At 40.1% G+C, this 12,441-nt stretch overlaps 1 protein-coding gene across 1 annotated transcript in view; it reads right to left on the bottom strand.

Moving 5' to 3' along the window:
- The window catches only part of LOC122803879 (coiled-coil domain-containing protein 170-like), a 1,585,583-nt gene that overhangs the window by 1,524,526 nt on the left and 48,616 nt on the right, over window positions 1-12,441 (bottom strand). The window contains exon 2 of the mRNA XM_044073560.1: window positions 4,000-4,067. Within this exon, the coding sequence (XP_043929495.1) occupies window positions 4,000-4,067 (68 nt within the window). The remainder of the gene's footprint in view (window positions 1-3,999; window positions 4,068-12,441) is intronic.

Here is a 12,441-nt window from a genome sequence, read left to right as displayed (position 1 = left end):
CTGAAGCCCAGGGGTGACAGATGCAGGCCATCTCTGGCAAAGCATTGAGGTCTGTCAATCATGTCATCCCAGGCAGACAGATACTGGAGCCCCTTAGAATGACACCAGAAATGTAGCCAGTTGTTGAAATTAATCATTTTCTGCTTGTACTGTGGTAGCATTCTGGGTGATGGTAGGATGCTGCTCAGGGCTAGGGCATACCTGCCTGGGCTACATAATCCGAGAGCTCCTCCATGCCTCTTTTCATTTAGTCCAGGGAGGTACGTCTCAGGTCATTCACATCCACATGTACAATGACAGTCATATTTGTACTTGTTTCCTTTATACATATTGAGAAGAATCTCATTTGTGAGTGACTATATTGATGTCATTGTGTTCTGGCCACCCCAAACTTCATGCTGTTTAAGAGTGAGGAGATGGTGTTGTTGGATGTTTGTGGACAGTTGCTTTGTAGCTTAGTTTAATCCTCTCATCCTTGGCAATGAATTTCTTCCATCTTAATGAACATAGCTTACCTACCAGGTATGCATTTCTCAGATCATTAAACCTTATACTGGTCCATCTGCACCATACAGAACTGTGTTGTGATGGACACAGTGGAGCACCCCATCATAGACTGCAGCCAACCATGCCAGTAGACTACAGTGTTTTGGATCCACAGCAGTTTATCAGTAACTAGGGGATACACCAACCACAATGGGGATATCAGCAGCAGAAATGCCTTATGTTTGCGTGAGGTTCTGGTCCTTGCTTGTGTAAGTAATCTGGTTATATAGTTTTAATCAAAAAACTTGATGATGGGTGCAGCATTCCATGGCATTCTTGCTGTCAGCTATGCAGATACCCCTGGGATGTCCACCGGAGGAGATATGCAAATGGCAACAGATGATCCATGCCTATTGCAAATCCGGGATCCATATCAAACACATTACAAAGACCACTATGCTGATCATGACACATTATATACTGAGACAGACAAAATAGATAGGAAATTCTTCTTTATGCTATTTAGCATATCTTCTGGTAATCTATGACTCTGTATAGTGGTCATAGGAACAGTTACTCCACCTCATCAACTTCAACTTCAGCAATCATATCAAGTTAGTAAATTAGAGGCAGAGTAAATTTTTTTAGATCTCAGTCCAACACACAATGGTAGTAGCCTCCTGTTTTCCCCACAAACAATGCATAAGCAGGTATGGAGTACACCTGCAGCATACCCAAATGGATGTGGGGAATAGTTCCTGTCATGACAAAAGTAATCCATTAACTCTATTAGGTTAACTACTTCTGGTGTCCTCAGGATACTTATCTCCCCAGACCTAGGCTGAGATTCACATCCTATGGCATAAGTTGCAAATCCTGTGGCTTAAGCTGTATATCTCAGCTGAAACAAATCCAACAAGTGCTACCCAGCTTGGAAGCATGATAAACTTCCTGGGTCTATACCGAGTCATTACTGCCATGGTACAGTGAGATTCAACACATTCAAGCACAACCCATTGCAAGGGAAGGGGTCCATCTAACCCATCTAATAACCTTTATCTACAGGAAAATAGCCAAAATGGTGTTTTGCAGGGGGGGTCCCACACCCCCTGCAATTTTAACTATACCATTTCTAAGATCACACAACAAGGGAGAAATTACAAATCTCTTTACACCACTAGTCAACAATCTCTAAGAAAACACAACACACACTGTGCCACAAAATTATCAGTAGAATTGAACAGAACATGTCCATTCACTTACACTGCTGCACTCCAGCAAGCTGCATTTCAACTTTCAACTGCGGCATTTCTTGAAATAAAATTTCATGAAGTGCAGCAAAACACAATTTCAATGAATTAAAACTGAAAGAAAACAATGACTCTGAATTTCCCAAACCACATTAGTTTGTTGGATCCTCTCAGTATGAAAAAAGCACAGGATGTTCACCAAGGCTGGACAGGATAATCAAGTTCCCCACTCTGTCACAAACAGCAAAGCCAGTGACCTTGCAGAGAAACCAACTTTTGGTGCTTCCACCAAAAATCTACTCTTCAGTCACTACGTAGAGGCAATGTTCACAGGTGAGGATGGGGGAAATACATTGAACAATAAACATAAGATGTAGTCTGACAGTGTAGCTCCTCCCACTTTCCTGCCACATCCTGGCTCAGGTTAGTATCCAAGCCACCGGTCATTCTCATGTTCCTTCTTGCCATCACTTCTCAATACAACCACAAAGCAACTAAGGGCTAATATATCTCTTCTAATTCACTTCCTGCTCACATCCCAGCACTGGAAACAGGTAATCAGAGAGTACTAGGGACCAACATTTAGAGGTATTTATTCTCATCCCTTCTCTTTCACGCTCAGCATCCAATTTTAGAGTGTATATCAGAAGTTAGAAAAAACTTATCCACAAATAACTGGGATGCTAACTCCAGGACTCCAAATTTGATATCCTTCCAAACCAGTTGCACTTGATTCTTCCAAAAGCATATGTTAGGACAAGCAGTCATAGATCTTCGCAGTTCTATAAAATAACTATAGATTAGATCATCAAATTCTCAAACAACTTGTACAGCTTGCAAGAGTAAGATGCTGGACTACTATTTTATAGCCAACAGAGATTCAACAGTGTCCCTCTTGCATCTAAAGTTTACCTGTTTATCTGAGCCTCTTTTCCAGCACTAACATATTTTTCCAGTAAAACTGAATAAGTGTGAGCCTTGTGTGGAAGAAAAACATCCTCTGGTCCCCTTTCTTAACAGGGTACCACCACCATTCCATTTTGCCATTGCACTAGTATTGTCTATACCTTCCATGCAACACTGATGATCCACCCTGACCAGTACTTTGAACATATCTGGCCAAATATCTTACGTGTCTGTAACCTTACTATTTTTGAGGTCAGTAACTACAATGACTTCAGCTACATTGATGAATCACAACTAACAAAAGTTTTAGACGCTTCCTTTTGAAATGACGGTATATCCCCCCTGATTAAGTTCTTCAGAATGTTCCTTCCATATCCTAACAATCTCCCCAGCAGTGGTCTTCCCTTCCTCTCTCTTACACACTACAGCCTGACAGAGGTCACAAATTCTTCTTGTGAGGTATTAAATATTTTGCCAGAAAATCTTCCAGGCCACAAGGTAATATTTCTCCAGCTCCTCCCACTCCCTAGCCTTCTCTTCAACAACTGCTGTTACTGTGATCTTTAATGTGCCTTTCCATTGCTTGAAATAGCACCATTCAAATCACAACATTGCCAGTTTTACTAAAAAACTACATTACATAACCCCATAGAAACTAAAAGCTGTGACATGTAGCTAAGCAAGAGCTATTCTGTTGTACACATATTGCTTTTTGTTTTTATACATAGCAACATTTAAAAGGAACTATCATAAGAAACAAGGTTTACTATTAAAATTTCGAATGGCACTCCGTCGACTGTACTATAGTCGAACACGGAAGTTCAAAAATGATAATTGCGAACTCAAAAAAAACAATCTAGGAATGGGTTTTAACATGGATCAAGGTAGGGGAGATGTTTGTAGTTCAGAATAATACTGAACACCTACCTCAACCCATGTTAAAACGTTCCTAGATTTATTTTTTTACTTCAACATTCGACGTTTTCAAACTTCTGTTGCTGACTATAGCACAGTCGACGGAGTGCCGTTTGAAATTTTAATAGTAAACCAAGAAACAATGTATTTAAATTACAGGAGTGCAGTACTTAGAGCAGGAATGACTGATGCAACAAGTCGAGCAACAGTGGAATACTTCAGCCCTATACACAGGAGATAGCTATGTCCTGCAAAATATGCAAATTAGAGCTTTTCTGGCTGGCTGTTGTTACTGATACTACATGCAGCTTTATGTAATGTGATTCTAATTACTTCATTTCTTTTAATATAATGAAGCTACCTAGGGGAATGAGCTCCCCTACAAGTCTCTGCTTAGCCTCCTTTTTTTAAAAGAAAGCAATAGAAAAAATAATTGCTATACCTGGTAAAAGGAGACCATCGAAGATCATCATTCTTTCCATACTGTCTGCGGCCAACTTGGGACTGACCCTAAAAAAAAAAAAAATACTTTTTGATTAATAGGAGAAAAGTCAGTGGAGCTATTAAACTGCAGTTTCTTGGTATAGTTTGTGAAATGCAATACTACCAGTGTAAATGTCCAAGAACTACATGTGCTAAAGTGGTAAGAAATGCTCATTTCATCTTCATATCATGATGGTGCAAGTCATGTTCTGCAATTACATTGTAAGAAGGAAGTTGGTAAGACTAACAGAATATTTGGATGTAGAAAAGGAGGTATTATTAGCAGAAAGAGAGCAATTCTGCTGATGACTTATTGAATGCTGATAAAGACTCATCTTGAAATGTATACCCACTTTTAAAAGCCATATCGCAGACAGAATGTAAAGACTACATCAATCCTAACAGATGCCCCCACTGGCAAAAATCATGGAGAAGTGCATTCATAAGCAACTATTAAACCACCTCCTAGAAAACAACCTACTAGCTACCTGCCAACATGGCTTCAGACCAATTCATAGCACCACCTCTGCTCTCTTATTCACCGACTGCATTAATAAAAATCGTAATAGTGACACTATCCTCAGCCCCCTTCATTGATCTGTCAAAAGCCTTTGACATGGCCAGTCACCAGCTACTCATAAACATACTTGGAAACTTTTCACTGGATTCACTTGCTATACAGTGGTTCCAGTTCTATTTAAATAACAGGCAACAGGCTGTATTATGGGAGAATAACCTGTCTTCCCACCTCCCAATTGCCCTTGGTGTCCCTCAAGGCTCCATAATGGGTCCTCTCCTCTTTTCTATTTTTACAAATGACCTACACTCTGAATTACCTCAAGCTACTTGTATCCAATACATGGATGATTCCACATTAATATGCTCAGCCTCTTCAACATCACAACTTCAGTCCCTAACCCAAGACGTGTTTAGCACAGTAGAGAATTGGCTCCTTCACCGATGTCTCATCCTGAACCCAAACAAAACAAAAATGCTACTATTCACTCCCACCCGCAGAGCCTCCTCACTGAACTTCACTGTTAAAGCTAGCAATGGTACTATCATATCTCCCGATTCTACAGCAAAACTACTTGGAGTACTAATCGATAACAACATTATCTTTGAGCCCCATATTAACAACACTATAAAAACAGTAAACAAGAAACTAGGTTCCCCCTACAGGATCAAACCCTTTCTGACTCCACTAGCCAGAACCACTATTGCCCATACCCATTTAATCTCAACCCTACTATATGCATCCCCTATATATACTAAACTCTGTAAAAGTAATCTGAATAAGCTGGCTATCTCCTACAATAATATTGCTAGATTTGCAACCGGTTCTACCTATAGAACCCATCATTGCAACAATCTTAATCAACTAGGATGGTTAGAGTTGTCAAATCTTATTCTATTGAACCAACTAACTATTGCCCATAAGATCCTATATCAACCTACAAATACTCCAATACTCACTAACCTTATTACCCCCCTACAATAACCTGAAGACCTTACGCTCATCAAATAAATTACTGGTACAGATAGGTAAAACCAACAATCTGGCTGGAGACTCTCTGTTCTCTAACACAGTGGGTAAAACCTGGAACACCCTCCCTAATGACCTAACCTCCTTACCCTCAATTACCCTATTTAAAACCAAACTCAAACCATACCTTAAATCACACTGGCTATGCCCTTGTTCAAACCCAGACTAACTACATCCCTTGTCTTCAGTCACTAATCTTCTTACTTGCACTAACTAATTCATCTTTTTACTAACAATAATGTGTGTGTAACTTTTTAGTTTAAAGTGCCCTATTTTTACTTATTTTTTAATATATTTTTGTATGTTAACCAGAGAAGGTTAAGGTAAGGTTAAGGATAAGGAGAAGGTTACTGTCAGCTGCCTGTCAGGTGCCAGGATCTGCCACATAACCCATGCACTCAGGTCACGCCACAACAAGTACAAATATGACTCTGTCATTGTCCATGTAGGTGTGAATGACCTGAGATGTACCTCCCTGGACTACATGAAAAGAGACATGGAAGAGCTCTCCAATCTTGTAGCCCAGGCAGGTATGACCCTAGCCCTGAGTAGCATTCTGCCATCCCCTGAATGATACTCTGGCTTGAATTACAAAACATGTTGCTTCTTTCCCAACTTTCCATTATCCAAAGAGCTTTTTATCTGCCAAACAACACTCCTTCATTTTCTAATCTCTTCACCCCTTATTCTAACCTGAACTCACTCCGCTCCTCTAGCAAACTCCTAGTTACTGCTACCAAATCCAATAACCTTGCAGGTGACTCCCTGTTCTCTAACTCCATTGGTAAACACTGGAACCTATTGCCCACTGAACTGACTTCTATTTTATCTCCTGTCCTTTTCAAACAAAAACTTAGACTCTACCTTACAAAACACTGGCTATGTCCCTGCCTTAACCCAGACTGAACCCATGTATTCGACTATTCCCACTTCACCTTCATCTCTGTTACTTCTGTTACCTTCTATTTTATTTCCTCACTATTCTATCACTTACCCCTCCTCTATCCTTCTCCTTCCTGATTATATTACTCAGTTTACTGAGGGTTCATATAAATATCTAATCTACTTACATAGTTGTCTTTAAATGTCCTTTTCTCTTTCGTATGATGTTTGATTATGCTAAATAAGTTATGCTTGTGTTTTGCTTACAAGAACGATGAGTACATTATTGTACAACTGTTAATTCTGAATACAATAAGTTTGATTTTTTTATAATATTTTCCTGATACGGTATATTTTTATGCTGCTCTTTATTGCATCTTATGTAATAGTTACTATGTCTTTGTGGAGCTTTTCTCCCCGGGCCTCTGCTGAAAATGGAAATATATCCAGTTAGACTAGCCCGGTTAACAAATGTAAAATAAAATAAAATAAATAAATACTGCAGTACAAGGACAAAATGATTGACTTCAACAACTGGCTAAGCTTTTCGGGTCATTCTAAGGGGATCCAGTATCTGTCTGCTTGGGATGACATGGTTGACAGATCACGATGCTTTGCCAGAGATGGCCTGCACCTGTCGCCCCTGTGATTCTGGATACTGGCTAAGGCTCTTGCTGCCCCTATAGTGCCTTTTTTAGGCAAGGTTCAAATAACAAATTCACCACTGTATCAGGAACAGGCAAGCAAAAACTAAGGGTATTGCTACTCAATGCTAGAAGTCTAAATCTCAAAATACACTCACTCGAGGCACTCCTTAAAATGGAGAACATCGATATCTGTGCAGTGACTGAGACCTGGTTCAAGGCTCCAGAGAGCACCCCTGCACTACCAGGCTATAACTCATGCCACACTTTTCGGCCATGTAACCTGGACTGAAACACCAAAGGCAGAGGTGTGTCCATATTCATTAAGGATATCCACACCTCCAGGCTAGTTGCTCAGCATAATGCATCCACGGTTATCCAAGTGCAACTAACTCTGGGCAAAACTGCAATCAAAATTGTAGCTTGCTACAGATCTCCCACCATGCCCCAGGATTCCCACTCCTCTTTTCTTGATGTACTGAAAAATAATAGAATTCAACCAAACACCCTAATAATGGGTGACTTTAACTACCCCACCATTAACTGGGAAAACTATTCATGTACCAACTCCTTAGCTCAATGCTTTCAGGAATTCATAAACTCCAATGCCCTATCCACACCCCCACCAGTGGCAACAATATCCTAGACCTAGTCATTACCAACATGAGTGACCGGTGTTCCACACCTGAAGTTAACTCCTCATTGGTCCGATCCGACCATAAGCTAATCACCCTTGATATCCACATTCCACCCCCATCCCCCATTAAGGAAACCACAGTAAAAAATTTCTCCAAAGCCAAGTTCATGCTTCTTAAGACAGAAGTGGTGAACTTCATGACACCCATGCAGATGGACAATACAGTTACAATTGCTGAATCCTACACAAATGCACTCTATAAGCACTTACACGAGTGCATGGATCATGCTATCCCAAACAGAACCAAGAAGCTATCCTCCAAAAAAAGGAAGCCAATCTGGTGGTCCCCTGCCATAAACAAACTGTACAACAGAAGGAAGAAACTGTTGCAAAAGAGAGTAAAATCCCATGAGTGGAGGAGCTCCCTGGTCAGCCTCAGTAAGAAGCTGAGATCTCTTATAAGATCCTCCAAAGCTAGCTACGAAAACAAAATCACCACTAATTCTAAGGACAACCACAAAGCATTCTATAGTTATGTCAAGACTCTCGATGGCAACACCCAGATCTGCTCTGATATTGCCAACATCCTGGCAGATAGGTTCAGTGCTAACTTTACCCCCCCTCACCCCCTAAAGGGCCCATATCTATACAGGAAGAATACAGAGTCCCTGTAATCACAACTACGCAGGTACAAGCTGCGCTCTCTAAAGCCAAACACACAGCATCCATGGGACCGGACATCATCCCAGGCTGCGTTTTACACGAACTTCAGAATGAACTGGCTCCCCACTTAAGCATCACGTTCAATAATAGCCTCACATCAGGCTTTGTGCCCACTGAATGGCGCACAGCAACAGTTATCCCACTCCACACAGGGGGAGCCACCACTGATCCTGGGAACTATCGACCTATTAACCCGATGAGCCTGGTCTGCAAGGCCATGGAACGTATCATCATGGAACTCATAAACAAAGACATTGGTAACCTCCAAACTCTGAATCCCACCCAGTTCAGGCTTGTGAAAGGCAGAGCATGCCTCCTGAACCTGATCAACTTCTTTGAGGCAGTCACCAAAGCCGTAGATGAAGGTAAGGTGGTTCACACAGCCTATCTTGACCTCGCCAAGGCTTTCGACACCATCCCCCATTCTGGAATTATAGCTAACTCACTAAACTAGGTATAAATCCCTACATCACAAGATGGGTTGCCAACTGGCTCACTGACAGATCCCACACTGTAAAAGTTGCAGACTCCAAATCTGACCTCAAAGCAGTGACAAGTGGAGTACCACAGGGTTCCGTCCTGGGACCTCTCCTGTTTGGTATCTACTTCTCTGAAGTGCTGGCTAACACAGAAGGCCTCTGGCTAAGGAAGTTTGCAGATGACTGCAAACTAGGAGCCATAGTTAAGTCCCCAAATGATGTGGACATCCTACAGAAGGGCCTCGCTGAGACAGATGCCTGGTGTCAGAGCCATGGCCTCAAGCTCAATGCCAAAAAGTGCAGTGTCATCCCCTTTGGTAAAATCTGTGTACCCATGAACTACCACATAGGCAGCAATCTACTTAACACCTAATGTGTGATAAGAGACCTTGGGACCCAGGTGGACAGTAGTCTCTCCTTTGATAGTCACATCGCCACAGTAGTCAGGAAGTCCTTCTATGTGGCACACCTCATCATAAAAGGGTTCTCATCCAGGAAAAAAGAGGTCATTATTCCCCTCTACTCAACATTCATTAGACCCATTATAGAGTACAATGCCCCTTTCGGAATGTACCTCACAAGACATCTGTAGCAGCTGGAAAGGCCACAGAAGTACCTCACAAAGAGGATTACTGGCCTCAAACAAATACTCTACACTGACCACCTCAAAAAACTCCAGCTTTACTCCATAGCATATCGCCTACTCCGAGGTGATCTCTGCCTAACATATAAAGCTATGTCAAACCCAGAGCTGTTGGACATGCTACACCTAAAGAAATCCCAATCCCTTCAAGCTACATGCTCTAGGGACCTAAACCTTGTCACCACAATAAACAGGACATGCTGGAGGGATAGATTCCTGTCCCAGAGACTTCCCATACTCTGGAACAGGCTACCCATCTATGTCAAGCAAAGTTCTTCATTAGCACTCTTCAATAAAAATCTTGGTGAGTGGATGGGAAATAGAAAATACACCCCGGGGATCACTTCTGTGTCTCTGCTCAACAGTGGCACAGGAAAATAACTTTCTTGGGTGGCGTAAACCAGGGAACCTTGTTAGCTAGGATTATGTAGGCCCTTGGGCCAATAGCCTAATACCTACCTGTGAACTTACGAACCTATGTATATCCATACCTGTTATGTAACTAGGAATGTTTGTTCTTACTCATAAGCTAAAATGCAATGAACTGTTATAATTTGCCAAAACTTGGGAATGTACCTGTGTTCTGTAAATACTTTTCTGATGTGCGGAGCTTTTTCCCTGCACCCCCGCTGAAAATGGACATATATCCAGTTGGGCCAGCCCGGTCAACAAATGTAAAATAAAAATGTAAAATAAATAAATAAAAATAAATGTTAAAATGATGAAGAGAAAGCACTAACCTATCAGAGAAGATAAACTTAAAAGTCTATATGCTCTATAACAGGGAAATAAAGAGCAGGAATATAACACAAGTACATAATCCTGGCAAGATAAATTTATTTATTTATTTTTATTTATTTATTTTACATTTGTTAACCGGGATGGTCCGACTGGATACATGTCCTTTTTCAGCGGAGGCCCGGGGAGAAAAGCTCCAACAGAGTTACATTAATAATTAGGTACAGTAAATGAGCTGAAAGAACTAAATAAATAAATAAATAGTGTTCTCCAGTAGATGCAAAAGTCAAAGAATAACATAAATTCTCCGGAAACAAAGAATAGTTTTCTACACTTTATTTAAAGCTTCAAACATCCAGCTTTTAGTCGGTTAATACTAACCAACTTTCTCAGAACAAAAAACATGTCACTAACATTCAAAACGTACTTATAGTTTAAAAACCCTTCACGTGATTAGTGTAATAGGAACAATATAATACACGAAAAACATGATAAAACGTGAAGAACATAGGATCAATTCAAAAACAGTGTCTTAGACAAGTAAGATGAAATTAAAACTGTGAGATTCAAACTGGTAACATTTAAAACTGTCAATTTAAAATGTTTAAAACTCTCCGATCTCCAACAGCTGAGTACTCTATTATGCGGTCTTGCTGAGTCACTACTCAGCAAAGAGTTAATCACTGCTGATAAATATAGCTAATAGAAAGCAGTTACATTAAAAATAAAGAATACAAAAAATAAATAAAATGAATACAAACTGCTAGGTTTTAAAACAAACATCGTGGCCATTCTATGATGTTAATAAGTATCCAAATGTTGCTTTACATGTATCTAAATCATGACACTAAATATTATCACAGGATAACATTATAACAGAGAATGGAAAAAACAGATAAAATGGATACTGTTCCGTTTAACACTCTGATACACTATGTGCACTCATTTTGTACCCTGTAAGTCATACCGTTTAGGATTGGCCAAAAAACATGTACGAAACGGCTGGAAGATTTCTGTTCCATTCGGGTTTTGTATGTTTCACCTTCCTTGGTTTGTAATGAAGATAAATAGTGTTACTCAGAAAAAAAAATATTTGATAACGAATAATGTATGCAACTAAATGTTGATGTATTTGGAAGATTAGGAGGACTATTCTTTTAAGGAAAAAAGGAGCAACTTTTAGAAAAAACAGAATCATTTCTAGAAAACCCTTTTTAAAGAAGTACAGTTTAACATAATGAATAAAAAGAGCAACAGTATAGTAAAAAAAAGAAGGGGCGGATAAGATGGAGTCCACAACAGGAGACAAGACAAAACTGCTGTAATACACATAATCAAATGGCCCATGTCTTCTCTCATGTTCTGTGTTTTGTGATACATTCATTTTGCAATAGAAATATAAAATGTTCAGGTGGAAAAGTTCCAATTGATTAACCCCACCTTTTTCAGTTCCTCCCTGGATCATCATCTCTCATAAAGAATAAATGACCTTCACCACTTTTCCTACACTACTTTGTTTGATAGCACTGTGCCTGTCCTTTCTTTATATAAATCACTGGATCTGCTTTGATAGGGCTATGCCTGTCCAGCATATGGCCAAATCGTTGAATTTGTCTTTATAGCACTGTGCTAGTCTATGTCTGAATCACTGAGTCTGTTTTGATAGTACTGTGCCTGTCCTGCTTATGTCTGAATCACTGAATATATTTTAATAGCACTGCACTTATCCTATATCTGAATCACTGAGTCTGGTTTGATAGTATTGTGCCTATCCTGTCTATGTCTAAATCATAATCTATTTCAATACCAGTGTGCCTGTCCCATCTCTTGCTGAATCACCAAGTCTGTTTTGAGTGCTGTGCCTGTCCAGCATATGGTCAAATTTCTGAGAATTATTTGACAGTACTAGCATTACACGTGTCTTTCATATGTCTGAATCTCTACAGTCTTACTGTCTTCACTAATTTTGCTGGCATTTTGTCCCAGTGAAGTCAGTCCATCAGATCATATAGTTCTCTTATAATAACCATCAACAGTCTCTCTAGATGGCCCTTTTTGTGGTGCACTTGACTGCTCAGAAGAGATTCCACTTCTTTTAACTGAGAGTCA

Source organism: Protopterus annectens, chromosome 6.part0, assembly GCF_019279795.1.
Source record: "Protopterus annectens isolate FY-2018-M chromosome 6.part0, PAN1.0, whole genome shotgun sequence".
Taxonomy (NCBI): Eukaryota; Metazoa; Chordata; order Ceratodontiformes; family Protopteridae; genus Protopterus; species Protopterus annectens.
The sequence above is the reverse complement of the archived record's forward strand: the minus strand, read 5'-3'. Positions and strand labels throughout refer to the sequence as shown.